Source organism: Hyalella azteca, unplaced genomic scaffold (genome assembly GCF_000764305.2).
Source record: "Hyalella azteca isolate HAZT.00-mixed unplaced genomic scaffold, Hazt_2.0.2 contig14857, whole genome shotgun sequence".
Lineage (NCBI taxonomy): Eukaryota > Metazoa > Arthropoda > Malacostraca > Amphipoda > Hyalellidae > Hyalella > Hyalella azteca.
This window is the reverse complement of record NW_025944728.1, coordinates 1-16,064: the sequence shown is the minus strand read 5'-3', so window position 1 is coordinate 16,064 and position 16,064 is coordinate 1. Positions and strand designations below refer to the sequence as shown.

At 39.2% G+C, this 16,064-nt stretch overlaps 1 protein-coding gene across 1 annotated transcript; it reads left to right on the top strand.

Moving 5' to 3' along the window:
• Positions 1-5,234: 5,234 nt before the first annotated feature.
• Positions 5,235-15,436, top strand: LOC108679349. The gene is made up of 7 exons (XM_018167954.2): positions 5,235-5,480; positions 11,585-11,876; positions 12,545-12,727; positions 13,078-13,179; positions 13,699-14,317; positions 14,590-14,765; positions 14,968-15,436. Exons 1-7 carry the CDS (start codon positions 5,360-5,362, stop codon positions 15,155-15,157), a joined length of 1,683 nt encoding a protein of 560 aa, XP_018023443.1. The 5' UTR covers positions 5,235-5,359; the 3' UTR covers positions 15,158-15,436.
• Positions 15,437-16,064: the final 628 nt, after the last annotated feature.

The following is a 16,064-nucleotide window of genomic DNA, read 5'->3' as shown; positions in this document are numbered from 1 at the left end:
GCGTCGGGAGCGCCTCTGAGCGTGACGACTGCTGCTGCGCTACCGTAGCCTGTCGCACTGCATGGCGTTACGTAATGCTGTTGAAATATCATTGTTAATCTTCTTTTTAAACTAGCGAAGCGCAAATATCATTGTTAATCTTGTTTTTAAACTAGGGAATCGATGATGTTGATATGCATTCAACATGTATATATCACTATATAGTAATGCCGTTGAAATATCATTGTTAATCTTGTTTTTAAACTAGTGAAGCGATGATGTTGCTATGCATTCAACATGTATATATCACTAGTAATGCTGTTGAAATATCATTGTTAATCTTGTTTTTAAACTAGGAAATCGATGATGTTGCTATGCATTCAACACGTATATATCACTAGTGATGCTGTTGAAATATCGTTGTTAATCTTGTTTTTAAACTAGGTAATCAATGATGTTGCGATGTATTCAACACGCATATATCACTAGTAATGCTATTGAAATATCATTGTTAATCTTGTTTTTAAACTAGTGAAGCGATGATGTTGCAATGCATTCAACACGTATATATCACTAGTAAAGCAACAATTGCATGTAAGGGATATAATAAAATTCTGGCTGACCGAGAATAAACCTAAGTGAACAGCAATTTCACCTGAATAAACGATAATTATTTTGATACATAAAATTTGTCGTAATTTTTTGATTGCATCGACGGTTGAATTGATTTTGAATCAAAATTTCGATCAACAAATGCCTATATGCTGAAAATTGAGCGTGTCTCAACCGTCTGTTTCTTTAGAACGCTAAAATAATATATTATATAATATAATAGGTCAGCATCTATCTTTATATACACAATAAAGCGTGCCGCAACATATTTTATAATGTGAACAAGGAAGCGTGACACAACATCCGCATTTATTTAAAAAAATCAACCTTCACTTAACACCTGTTCCCACCGGAAAGTATGTGAATTACTCATTAACTGAACGCCAATCTTCTCACGTATATTTCATTAACCTGAGCGTATTAAAACATAAATGAGGGAAAGTTCTCGTCAATCATGTTATTAACTCAACCATTTCTCGCATGTCACTTATCTGCTCCGTGCTCGACAGTTTCAGTTTCGTGATTGCCTGTCGGGTTTATAGAGACATAAAAACACGCATCGATTTTAAAGGTCGCGAGCTGATAAATTTTAAATGCAGGAGGCAACCACCTTGGTTGTGGAGATAAATGTCGCAGGTATACGAGCGGCAAGCACGTTTGGTTGTGAGGATAAATTTCGCTGGTATACGAGTGATAAACACGCTTGGTTGTGAGGATAAATGTCACTGATGTACGAGTGACAAACACGCTTGGTTGTGAGGATAAATGTCGCTGGTATACGAGTGATAAACACGCTTGGTTGTGAGGATAAATGTCGCTGGTATACTAGCGGCAAACACGCTTGGTTGTGAGGATAAATGTCGCTGGTATACGAGTGATAAACACGCTTGGTTGTGAGGATAAATGTCGCTGGTATACGAGTGACAAGCACGCTTGGTTGCGAGGATAAATGTCACTGGTATACTAGCGGCAAACACGCTTGGTTGTGAGGATAAATGTCGCAGGTATACGAGCGGCAAACACGCTTGGTTGTGAGGATAAATGTCGCTGGTATACGAGTGATAAATTAGCACGTTTGGTTGTGAGGATAAATGTCGCTGATGTAGGAGTGACAAACACGCCCATTGGTGTTGGTATGCAATTATTAAGTTTAAGAAATGATAAAGTATGTAGAACATTACTGCTTTGAAATTATGAAGGTTTTGAATGTGTCGGCAGTTTGATTAATGTTCACTCATCTTAATTTGAAGAGTTCATGCCTTGCATTTCTCAACGCAACTCGTGTTTATTGATAAATGTTAACGTACATGTTTGATCCATCCTGACAGTGAATTTATTGTCTTCTCTGTGCTTTGACTGTGATGTATATGCTTGTTAAACCATGATACAGAGAAGAGTTTTTATTCACAAATTAACTACGTGATTAATGAATAGTGTAAATTATCATCCGATGTTAACATCAAAGTTATTCATTACTCACTATGAACGAATTTATGGTTTTTTATTTAAAACAAGTACGTTCAAGTTTTTGCATGGTAATTGTATTAACACACACCAAAACTTTCCAAAAGCCACCAAGTGTCGCCACCACAGACGCAGACCTTCAGCAAGGCCGGTCATTATCGTCGTAGAGGAGAGTGCACAAAATATCGATTTGCAACTCTACCCTCAGAGGGCCGGCGCTGTTTAATCGATACTCAGATCCATCATTGCTCTGTGATGGTCCCTCAACCGGGAACCCTTCTTTGATCTGAAACAAGAACCCAATATAGGTTCTGAACCACGAACCAAATTTTGGTTCTAAATCAAGAACCTACTATAGAGGTTCTGAACCAAGAACTAATATATAGGTCCTAAATCAAGAACCTAATGTTGCGAACCGAGAACTCTTCCATGATCTATAGTCTACACCAAGAACCCATGTATGTAGCTTCTTAAGCAAGAACCCTTGCATTTGATCTTAAACAAGAACCTAATATAGGTTCTGAACCAAGAAATCTCACTTGCTCTGAACCAAGAACCAAATTGAAGCAGAATTAAGAACTTTTTTCGAAAATAGGCTGAAATTTGTGAACTAATGAAACATTTTCCTCAATCGTGTTGACTTTAGTGAGCCAACGAAGTATCAGCTTTACTGTGCATGCTGCTGATCTCAAATAAGATTATTCTTTCCTTTCAGTATAGCTGGAAAAATTCTTTTATTCAGATTATTTCTTGTTTCCAATAGTTGGAAAAGTTCTTCAGTATATCAACCGAAAAGATTAATCCTAAGGCATGTAAATAATTTATGAACGTTTCTAAATGACTCAGTCAGACTACATTATATCTAACATCGAAATCATCAACTTCAGATTGCTGGCAGCTTGAAATAAAGTTACGTCTTCCAGTGAACATCAACGAAACTTTGAAACTAATCAAGGCTTTGCAATAGGAGCGAAATGCTTTAGCGAGAAACTAATTAAACTTAGGGTTAAAATTTACATGCACGCAGCAACATCTATGGAGCTCGTAAACGAAGCCTTTTATTGCAGCTCACGGCAGAATGGCGTGCAGAATGCGAAGTTGGAAGACAAAATTCCGTGTCTCTCAGAAGCACAACTCAGAGGCTAATTTTCTTTGCGAATATTTTATTTCACTGCTTCACAGACTCTTTCAAATAATATATTAAAGAAATAAGTCAATGTTTGTGCATTCTATGTTAATTTCTGATTTCTGCTTAATAATTATGTAGTTACCTTCGCTATGCCATTAATATTGTTGCCCAATTACACGTGCCACTATTATGCTCCTACATTTGTCAACATTAATAAATATAGTGTACATGGATAGATAAAAAGTCTTACGATGATTTAGCTCTCTATGATGCCAAAGAATTTAACATATTATCCGTAAATAGGGATTCCTTTGGGGGGGCCAAGATAGAAACCATGCGAAAGTACATACATGTTAAAATTAGATACATGACACTTACATTTAATATTGGATTGAGTGATATATATTGAAGCAGCAATAGCTTAATGTAAAAAACCATAATTGGTTGCTTAAAAAATGGCTTCTTGTAGATGCTCTCCACACTGTAGCCCTCAAGCCGGATGTGTTCCACGGATCCCCTCAACTTTACCGACCAGAAGCACTTTGTGGTCAATAAGCTTCAGCTCGAATAACATCCTTTGTGTCCCGATATGAGAAATTAACTTTTTGGAGACCAAATTTCTTGTGAGTTTAAAATTTCACATTCCATCCACACCACATTAATTGAAATATAGTAATTAAAAAATTTGGCAGGCGACATATTTGTCCAATTGTCATGGTCATAACGCTGCCTGAAATCAAAGACAATAGATTTGCCAATTGGATGAATGAGCTTAATTCATACATAAACGCGGAATTTTCAAAGGTGGCATATATGTACAGTTAGACGGTGGTGGGTTGAAGAGCATTTTAAGCTTAATTCAATGAATTATTGCAATTCGAATTTTTATATGCTAATATATTTGATTTCTGCCTAAAATCAAATGCAATAAATTTGCCAACTGGATGAATGAGCTTCATACATAAACGCGGAATTTTCAAAGGTGGCATATATGTACAGTTTAAAATAATAAAAATAGCATTAAAATTGTCATATAACCAAAACAACATTCATAATCGTTTTCCCTCAGCACTTCACCTCCCTGTTAAACTCGCACCATTAACTCATTAACTGAAGATAAAGCAATAACAGATACGTTCTACACCGCTATACCTTGAGTCAGACATGCGGTATAGTGCGTGTCAAGCCATCACTAGGCCTACACGATGGAAGATATTCTTCAATTATACTACGCTGTCATATTCTCAGTAGAGCGTGCGTCAGAATACTAATAGACTGAGGTTGTTGTATGTAGGTTACGTTGATGGATGAAGAAAACATTTACAGAGAACTGTATGCCTGGTATTTATGAGTCATCTTCTAGGAACATGCAATGATTTCATATTTATAAAGGTTAAATAACAAATTTGTCATATGTAAAGCTTGAGAGTATTCTCGGAAATTATGTCTTATACGTTGTAAACTTATCTTGTTATCGTAATTAAGTTACCCGTTAATTAAGTTACACGCAATTTAAGATACAGTCACAGCTTTAAGTTGATTTACCGGTCCATGCGCTCGTTTTTAGTTCTGTGAAGTTGTTTTTTTTTTCGTTTTTTTCAGTTTGTGAAATTTTTCATTAACTAAGGAAAAGAGAGCTCCTCTCACCCCGGGAATAAAGAGCATGAAACTCTATCTTGATCTTCAGAAAATGTAAATTATTACGGTGTCATATATTGAAAAAATGAAAGTTTCAAGATTTAGGAGCAACCTAGATGTAAATGTCATTAATGATGTAAATGTCATTAAAAATAAGTCTAATCGTTTACGTTACAAAAAAAATTTCTTTTGATGGTTACTTGTAGATTCTCTATTGTAACATCCTATCCTATCCAGAAGTGAAAACAAGTAAGATCTTTATAGCCTCATGAATGTCAACGCATGATAGTAAAATCAGTGAATTGCCATATTTCTGTGACGCCTGCGTGCCGTATGGACGATAAGAAACTCGAGATCGTCGATTATTGAGCAAATATACAAGGTGCAAAATAAAGCTGGTCTATCACTAGCTAATTCCCTTTTATACTTATAAAGTTTCCAAAATGAGTACACACGTACCTTCAAGTTGGATAGTGGAATGATAGTGTAATGATAGTGGAATGATTTTCGTTACCCGGACACGGAGCATCGTTCCTCATGCCGCGAGCTGTGGGCCAGCTGAGGAGAATGAGCGTCTGTAATGGCCTGCGCAAGATGACCCTTGCTAATGTCTTCATGGCCGCACTTTTGCTGCTCCCTCGGGTCAACACTAAAACAGGTAAGGACAAAATTTCTACAGAGGGGCTTCTTTGGAAAAACCGTGGTTCCTTTTCAAATTATTTTTCAAAATAATTCACGCCTATCCTTCGTTTCGTTAGTAATTTTGATTCCATTTTACTTGTGTTTTTCCATCAATTAAATACATGAACATGAATATGTACAGTGAAATTATGATATATAAATAAATAAATAAAGAATAAATAAATTCTAGTAGCATTTGTTATAAAGTCTTTCTCAGCAATTTATTATTCTGATATATTTTAATGTGCGCCACAGCATTTTCTAATGCAAAGTCGTCGATACAACAATGCAGAAAACATGTAACGATAAATGTTTAGGTTTTGTATTTAAAAAAATATATTTCCTCCATTTCAACGTATTTACTAGTTTATCAGTAAGTTTTCATATTTATATGCCTAATCATTGCTCATATTATTAATTTTTGGTACACTTGGATAGATAAACCAAAATATATTTCTATTATACCCAATATTTTAAATCGAATTTGGAAACGAGAATTTCATTGAGAAAGAAATTACACTAAATCTTATCATCAGTCTCCCATAGGTTCCCTTCACAAGCTCCCAACAATAAACTCCCATTTTTGCTACACTTGAATAGACTAGACTATTAGGCTTTTATACCAAATATTTTAAATACAATTTTTGAAGAGAAAACTTCATTGATAAACAAAATACACAATATCCTATCATCAGTCTCCATAGGTTCCCTTCACAAGCTCCTGCATTTATTCAAAAGTATACAACAATAAACTCCCGTTGCTCCTATACTCCCCGACCACCGCCAGCGCCATGACGCGGCGGCGCCGTGTGACGCTGCGCCCCGAGCGCTCCAGATGAAAATTTAAGCGGGCGAGATTCCCGAGATTACTGTAAATGGAGGCGGTGTTGGGGCGGATTTGTTCCGGGGAGTTTGTTAATTGTGCACCGATGGAGAAATAATTTGAGGGAGGAAGTAAATCGGGATTTGGGGGCTTATTGTTAAATTAAAACTGATAAGTGACTAATTGTGAATTAAAGACAGAAAGCATAAGATTTTCGGATGCATTCCTGACGTGTAATCAACTATAGTAAGAGTACATATATATAGCCTGTGTGAAGTTTTGTTTTGCATGCTGCCATTTCTTAAATTTTTGTCAGGGAATGTCATCCATAATGGATTTAGGTTGACTTCGCGCTTGCAAATAATCGTGAAACACAATGGATTTACATCAGAGTCGTGTAAAAGATCGCTCATGACCAATATATTTACATTGACGTTGCACATGCAAGGGATTGTGAACCACAATGTTTTTGAATTGACTTCGTTGGTAAAACCGGAATCTCCATTGATTTAAAGCAAACGTCGTGAAGACAACGGCAAATCACATAAGAATTGCATTGGCGTCGCGAGCGAAAAGAGATCACTTAAGCACAAATTGTCCATTTGCTCACAACTGAATTAAAAATTTTCCCACATGTTAAAATCAAACTTTAAATTCAGCCAACACCTGTTGAGCCACGTCTAATCTCATTAATTTTCCACGAGTCATCCTGCATAAAAATGTACGAATAGAAAAAAAGTACGAACGGCCTAAATTCGTATTCACTGGAAGCGAATTTTACGACGACACGAGATTGCCAGGGCCGTGCGGCTGGCGCTACAGGTAAAAGGAAAAGAACCTGCAAACAAAAGAAAATGGTAGATACGGAGGGGAATGGATGCATCCCTTTGAGGGTTGGGGATGGATACATCCCTGTGAGGGTTCCGAATGAGTGGCGGGTCATAAATAAGCAGGGGAGAAGGCCATAACGTTCCGTGGAGACTAACCTCAATGAACGAAACCCGCGGTCTCGTGCGCCGTGCGGTTACTAGGAACCGAGAAAACCGCCGAAAATGTGTGCCGTTTCCCCTTGTTTTGTGATCTTGTTCTCGTACATGTGTTGCAAATGTCTGCTCTCTGGAACTCCATTAACGAAGGTTGTTGAAGTTAACGAGCCAGGCGGAAATTGCGTGTAGACAGCGTAGAAAACAATCACTTTTTTATTTAAATGTCCTAATACTGCACCTGCTGCTAAAGACGTATTGCATAGAGAATGAAGCTTCTGTGTAAATTACTACTACATTTTTATGGGCTAAACTCATCCTAGGAGATGAGATAGATACACACTGGATAAAAATTTCATTAACTCTGGAGTTTTCAACAAACCTTCACAGGCAACTTGGGTTCTACGTAGATTTTAAATTCACGCCAGTTTAACATACTTTTTCAACAACTTTATTTAAATGGAGTTTATTAAAGCATAATCAAGCATCACAATGATCAACGATTAGAACACTATTCGCCACAGAGTTCCTTGACTACGTGAAGCCATCGATTATTGGCCTTTAAGACACCATGTGGTTAATCACACCTGCGAACCACAGATCCTATTTTCGCGTGAGTCAAGTTCGGTTGCTGTCGATATTTTACCCCACATAATCGATGGTGCAAATGTTACAGAAGCTCAGCTCCTGAGTCTAACCTTTCATTTGGTGCTGCATGGCAAGAACGCATAGCGGCCGCTGAGTCACGCGACGTGTCAACGAAAGTGTGATGCCCTAATGTTGTGACACAGTCGCCACTGATGTCCTGACTCACAGTCGACACTGACGTCCTGGCACAGTCGACGTTGATGTCCTGACACAGACGACGCTGGTGTCCTAACATAGTCGACACTGACGTACTGACACAGTCGACGCTGACGTCCTGACACAGGCGACGTTGGTGTCCTGACACAGTCGACACTGACGTCCTGACATAGTCGACACTGACGTACTGACACAGTCGACGCTGACGCCCTGACATAGTCGACACTGACGTACTGACACTGATGTCCTGACACACAGTCGACGCCGGTGTCCTGATACAGTCGACACTGACATCCTGACACTGATGTCCTGACACAACAGTCGACGCCGGTGTCCTGACACAGTCGACACTGACATCCTGACACTGATGTCCTGACACACAGTCGACGCCGGTGTCCTGACTGACACAGTCGACACTGCCGTCCTGACACAGGTGACACTGACGTCCTGACACAGTCGACGCTGGTGTCCTGACACAGTCGACACTGATGTCCTGACACAGTCGACACTAACGTCCCGACACACTCGACACTGCCGTTCTGACACAGGCGACACTGCCGTTCTGACACAGGCGACACTGGTGTCCTGACACACAGTGTCACAGTCCACTCTAATGTCCTAAAATAGTCAAAGCCGTTGTCGTGAAGCAGTCCGTGTTGATGCTTCAACACAGTTCACTCCAATTCACTTATAATCCCCAATTTGCCTCATGTGATCACTTTAACCAGGGTTATAAACCATAGCATGATCTCCACATTTTCAGTCTACGATCGTTTTACACGCTACTGAGGAATTTCATGAGCTGGCACCGCGCAGACCGTACGAAATACCTGATCTAATTGAATGAAGCAAGGGTCATTGAACAATCCATGCAATATGTCGTTCTAATTCGATATACAGGCTACTATCAAGAATTGATGTAAAATAAGCAAGAAAAGGTAAAAAATTAAAATATGCGTTTAAAAAATTACTTTTTAATGACAACACTTCTAGAGAGGCCAGTGTCTCCAATGTTACACATGTACAATGAATTTCTTATTTTATTTTTAAAAATGAAAAATTATTTTCTAATTCTTTCAATATTAATTTTTTTTATTTTTCTAAATTAATTATTCTGTCAATTGATTCGAGCACTGTCTCCGACTCTACGCAAGTGAGCAAAATTTCAAATCAATTGGACCGATATAGAAGTGTGTTAAATATCGAAAAGTAAATTTGTAGCAGACAAACAAACAAACAACAAGAAGTGAAGTTAAAGAGAAGTGTTGTAAAATAATGTGATTTTTCCTTGGAAAGTATATGAACGAGGAAAATCTGAAATTAATAAAAGAGAGTTAATTGAAAAATGTGAGCGTAATTTACTGCGTGGAGTTCAATGGCAGCAGAACGTGACTCGATCGGTTGTCCATTTCTAACACTTAGATTACCTATGGAATTAAATCAGCACTCGCCTGACAGGCAGCACGCACGAAAATTTCTCTGCGCTCCATATTTTCAGGGAATGAAAGTTTAGTAAAAATACACCTTTACTTTTATTTTATTAAATGATTGGTCTAAGAAAGTTTAGCAAAAATACCCATTCAGTTCACCGCGGTGCATCGTTCAGTAGTATAAGTAATTTAATTATTTTAGTTTACACCTTTAGGAAATACATACAAATTTTAGGACACAATTAGGATTTAAATAATTGAATAATTTAAATAATTAGGACACAATATACAATTTAGGAAATACACAGGAAATACACACAACACCTTTAGGAAATTATTTGAATCATCGTCACAGTTCATGAAACAAGTTCACGAGACGGAATCAGTGTTTCTCTGCAACAAGTAAACAATTCAATTACGCTTCGATTTAGCACCCGATAATTTGGAAATACGTCAGATTTTTAATAGGCGATGTTGACGGCTGATCCTATTTGTGTCTTCTGTCTAATTTTGTAAGGAAAACTCAGGCATTAAGAGCTTTCTAGACACAACGGACGTTCTCTAGAACAAACGTTGAGAGTATGAAGACTAATGTACCACTGACGGTGTAAGGAAGACATAAGAACCTCATAGGAATTACACGTTCACCGCACCCCTGGCAGCAAGAAAAATCTGCGGGAGTGAAGGCTGATATTTCACGAGGTTCATTTCTGCAGCCATATCAGTCCCTGTATAAATAAATTGTCATTTTACGCACCACACTTACGGACCGAACAGTTCTGTGTAGGTTAACCTTGCAGTGGTCGCGTGTGTTATATATTTAATACACGTGCATTACATATGTAATGCATACCTACGAAATTGGACCGTAACGAAAGGCTACTAATCAGTGTTTTTACCCGCGACCAGTGTAGGGTTATAAGAACAAATTCGTCGAATTGTGATTATTCCGGCTTCGTCGAAGGCAACGTTTCATACATTGCATTATCGACGACTTCTGATTTTTAACGGCTGTATATTTTTCAGAACATCTTTTGTATTGTTTTTCTAATCCCGTTACTAAAATCAAGGTTATTAGCGAATCAACAAAAGCGGAAAATCGCCAACCCCTAATAGGGTTAAGAAATTGCGTACAACGCAACTCGAAATGGTATTTTTTGCAAGAATTATCATAACTTGAATTATTCAGTGACACGCATGTTCGTTCGCCGTCGATACGAGACGAGACTCGATCGAAGAGAGGGATTGGCGCTAAGACTTGGTTATTGACAGTCAATACGGCAATGGCGGTCCGGTGATACCGTAAAGTTCATTCCGCGTGGCCTTTGCATTAATGTTTGTGGGGCTCTGTCTAGAATCGGTGCATTGTCGGAATAAATTTGATGCTCTATGACAATCTTTGAGTCATATTTTGTAATTAAATAATGTGTTACATTCAAGGTAGTTTCTTTAAATCAACTCGTCTTGATTCGAAACTCCTTTGTCCATAGTTGAAAAAAGCGGACTTAACACACCCAATCCCGCACATTATTAGTATGGATCCATGAATAACTGAAAATAAATGTATTAGCATCCGTTCTAGTAGAGAGTATCGGACAAGGCCACATATTTTTTGCTATAGTGAGCATAATTCAGCACATATCAAGCTCCTAGGAATAAACTACGAATAAATATCAATATCTCGAGTCATTTTATACGACGTAGAGAAGCAGTGTAGGGTCGGGAGCGTGGCGAGGTTAGATAAGCCTTCCTTCTCGCCCCTGTCGTGACGGCGGTGACGCCTGATACTTTTTACTATGGAACTTGAGGATTTGAATATGGAACCCGCAGTAGTGACAGCTGACTGGCTTAAATTTTGGGTAAATTCAAATCAAAAGGGAGGGTAAAAAATCTCGCTTAGTGTGTGTAACTGAACATGCAACACTGAACATGCACTGAGATTGCGAATGTTGAAACGTTCAAGTGTAGCGTTGAAGTTGCTACTTATTTCTGAATTTATCCATTGGTTCCTCGTTTAATTTTCTTTTTTTACCTAATGCAGAGCATGCGAGCGTGGATGGCACACAGTACCACGAAGACACAAGCCTTCATTCCCTCGATATATTCTCAATCCCCGCACCCGACACTCAAGACAATACTATTAACTGGACAGACTCCGATAAACAAAACCTGGAGAATTCAACAGAAAATGAGATTTTCGTGCCACCAAACCCCGGCAGTGTGAGCGCAGCGGAGGTTGAAGAGACTGCCGATGCAGGGATAGTGTATCAGGTACTGGGACCAGGCCGCTACACTGCACTCGAGGGACCTCTCAACGTGACCGTGCTCAGAGGGTGAGTGCGGAACAAAACGCAAGCCTCATCGATCGCAATGATATATGTGTTTTCTTGCATGAATATTTTATTTAATATTGAATGAAAAGTTTTATTGAATGGATATTGATTGGACACGGATGGATTTGCAATAAGGAAAAATATGTGAAATTCTGCATGCAGGATGTCTTCCAATCGACGAGTAGATTTGAGATTTTTCTAAAATTCAACGAGTTTCATAACCTTAGGGCATTGCAATTTGAATTCATAAATTCGTCGAATTTATCGACAGATTATTGATTCTATTGAAATTTCATACTCGTATTATTAACTTTGAGTGCAGGCGTTTTGGATAGGAATGCTCAATAGGCTCTAGTATGACGAATCCATAGGAAACTGCGATACAAGACGTATCGCGATACAATATCATCATGCTAGATATATCATACTCCTCTAAATATTTACATTTACGTTACGTTCTTTCGGGAACTCTAATAAATTAAATCAATTTTGCATCATTAATCCTTCTTTTGGTTCACAGAAACAACCGTAAAAGGATATTTATCGTGCCATAATATTTCGAATTTCTTCAGTTTCTTTTATAGAATGTCAGCATGATAGTAGAATCACACTTCCTAGAAGTTCACATTTAGCTTGCGTGATCACTAATCCTTTTTTTCGGTCATCAGGAGTAACCGGAAAAGGACGTTTATCGGGCCACAGCACTCCGAGTTTCTTCAGTTGTCGGCTCGCCTGCTTCATTCGTCCGATGAGCTCGGTAGTCGCACCATTGGTCCGGTGGTCGAAGGCGTCCACTACTCCACTTCACTGCCATGTGGCTTGGTCAGCGTGGGCGGCACGCATGTCATCAGGTAATCTATTCGTCATAATTGTTACTTGTCAACGCGTATGTTAATTCATTTTCGGTAATTCATGATAAATATTTAAACACATTTTCGTCTTTCGTTTCAAATAAATAGATTCGTACCGCACTTGAAATTGAATCTATAAAATGCAAGTTTACTACTTGAATTATTAAGTCGTGAAACATAATATGAATAATTTTGATAAGTTTATGTCAATTTTTTTTAAATAATTGAGTTTGACCACATCAACGAAAACAAGGCCTAATAAAAAACGGCAAAAAACTATCATGGCTACTCGACTGACTCGGTGAGCTTCGACCAAGCGATACCCGCGTACATATCATCTGGATGTTCAGGTTGTCGCGTAACGATACGGTACTGGCGGAGACGATCGTGCTTGTGAGGTGGCCTAAGGTTGTGGTGCTGCCGCCTCTCAACGGAGAACCAATCTCTGCCAGGTGAATATATGTAATATTCTCATTTTATCATGAGGGTAGCTTCTCAGTATGAGTGCTCGGTGGCAACCCTAGGTACTATAGTTAATCTGGTAAATATATTATATTAACACTAAAATCAATACTTTGTTTAAAGCAGTATTTTCATTGAAGGAAACTATAATTGCCTTTGCACATTGGACCAGTAGTCGCGTTGTTACTACAACTACCAATAACTAAGCGTCCACATTTGCCGTGCTTCCGACCTAGGAAGGAGTTCATTCCCTATCCGCGTTAGGCTAATAACATAATAATTAGTAGCGTTTGTTCTTTTTTAGTTTCAGACCCCACTAGTGATTTCGTGTTCAAGGATCTTTTAACGCTTCCTTTTGACGTTCAACATTCGTCATTAGCTGGACATCTAAAAATGTTGTTTAATGGCACAAAATCTTTCGTAAACTATTTCGATGTACTCTGTAACAGTACTATTAGGTTTGGACAGCTAAACTAAAGAGCATTATTTAATGCCTAATTTTCTCCCAGGCTTGAATCGAAGTGTCGCCCGTTACCGAGCGAGCGTCCACTACAGACTTGTGGGGAGCTGTTGCATCACGGCTCCGTGTCAAGTTTGAGTCCAGTCATTTTGCCTCTCCAGCACCAGTTGCTACACGACGGATCTGAAATAAAACCTTCAAACTCCAGTAAAACAAACAATGATTCTGTAAATATACAAGCAATCAAAGATATGCTTTACAATTCCAACGAAGAGACCCCACTCACCTTACAGGAAAAAAGAAAACTCATTTCTCTCTCGCAGGCCGAGGAAAAACCGAAACTCATAAAAACGGCCTCATATAGTCTCATACAAAGCTACTCAGAAATCAGCAATAATACCGTTCATGATTCGATGCCAGCTGAGACAGGAAGGAAAGAGAAAGCACAGCAGCAGACAAAGTTCTGTGAACCGCCACAAGTGAGAGGAACGGATGAGGATGGTTCTGGCAGGGTAGTGGACCGGGTTCGCCTCACCTCCCTCTACTCCAGCGGAGAATCGGACCTGTGGTTCGACTGCCGTCACCTCATGGACGGTGAAGTGTACAGTGCACGGATTACCGTTCAGCTTCCCGCGTCGCCTGTACTTGGATCATCGCCAAGGTTTACGGTAAGATTTACTCTGAATAATTAATTGACACACCATGTCAAAGCACAATAACACATTAGAATGAAATCTTTCTTAACCAGAGATTGATGTAACTCTTGACTCCTTGAGTGAGAGAGTTAACTTACCCATACTTTAAGTAATTATCTTAATGTGCTGCTACCTCCCCATTCATTAGGTCCAATGGTTAATGCCTTAACGTGGCACGTTAAGATATTGGTACCAATATGTCAAGTATCAATACCTTAACGAACAACAACCTACTTATTCACTAGGTTCAATGGTCGACGATGGTGTCACTGAACGTGACAGTTCGCTACATGCAAGAGTGTCACGGCAGCGCCTCCGTCAGGGTTGGTCAAAGGACATGTCGAAGTACTCTGAACAAGATCAGGGTGTATGCGCGGGTTCCTTTCAACGTGGATTCTGTCAACCCACCAGTTGAAGAGAAGTAGGTGTAGTGTTTTTCGTAGAGCCAAGAACTGAAGTTACTTGCTAGTTAAGCAAGTAATGCTAAATTTCACAAATCCGATAAGTGGAATACAATAAAATTGGCATTGGTATATAATATCATCGAGAGCTATTCACGATCAAAAAATTTTTCCCTATATAACAGCAGTTCGAGGCCGATTTATAATTTTTGGCTTTTTAAGGTACTTGGCGGAGTACAGAGTGCGGCGGCTGCCTGTGAACATCCCGTGTTCGCTATTTTCTGAAGGACCGTCCGAATATTGCTTCGTGTACGTGAGCATTGCGTCATCTGGGGCCGTGTTCGAGGTGGCCAGGGTCTGCCGGTCTACTCTGCGACCCGGAGGTGTGATCCTGCACAGAACCTTGACGTAATTTCAACTAGAGTTCAACTGCACATCAGTTACATTTTCAACTGGAGTCCAGCTATATATGGCCCTAATTATGATCTCAACTAGAGTCTAGCTCTAAGCCCCAGTTGCTATCACAACTATAGCCCGTCTCTCGCTGTACGCCATTTTATTCAGTCAAATCACCGGAACTGCCATATCTCCCAAGAAGTCCTAGCACGACAAACTTCGAGGTTGACAGCCCGCGCGTGGTCTCTCGCTTTGCCCTGCGCCACAGTGCAAGCACTCTGCGCGACAGCGCGCCGCGGGATTGCACAACATCGAGCTGTGTATGGCCCAAGTTGCTGTGCAAAGTGATTGCCAATATGAGAATCTAGTAATACCGGCAACTGGGGTTTAGCGATTGACCACAGTTGATGTATCAGCTTTAATCTCGCTATGGAAGGCATTAAACGGGTTTACAGTGAGTCTGAGTGAGATATATTTGATGACGTGCATCGCCCCCTATGTTTATAGCCAAACTTTCTGGAAATGGAGCTCCCATCGAAGTAAATTTCGACAAACATGGGCATTGTGTCAATTATAAATACTGACACAAGCAGCATTTAGAAATTTCAAATTCAATCATGAGTTTTTAATTTATTTATTCATGCCTTTTTATCACCTAGCATTTCTGTCTATCAAGGCATTGAAAGTAATTTTTTCCGCATGGAATAAATTTTTTATCGGCGAGAAGTCGTGAAAAAACGATCGAATTATGCCAAGTGCTCGAACTTTTAAGAATTAAAATTATTGGGCATCAAGAGGCTATCTGGCAACAAGCGGTATGTATATCATTAAATGTTATCAAAAGCAATGCTATCAATGACCCTCAATGCAATGCTCTACCGCAAAAACGTTTACACTTAATTAAAGCTTTGCTGCAGAACCTT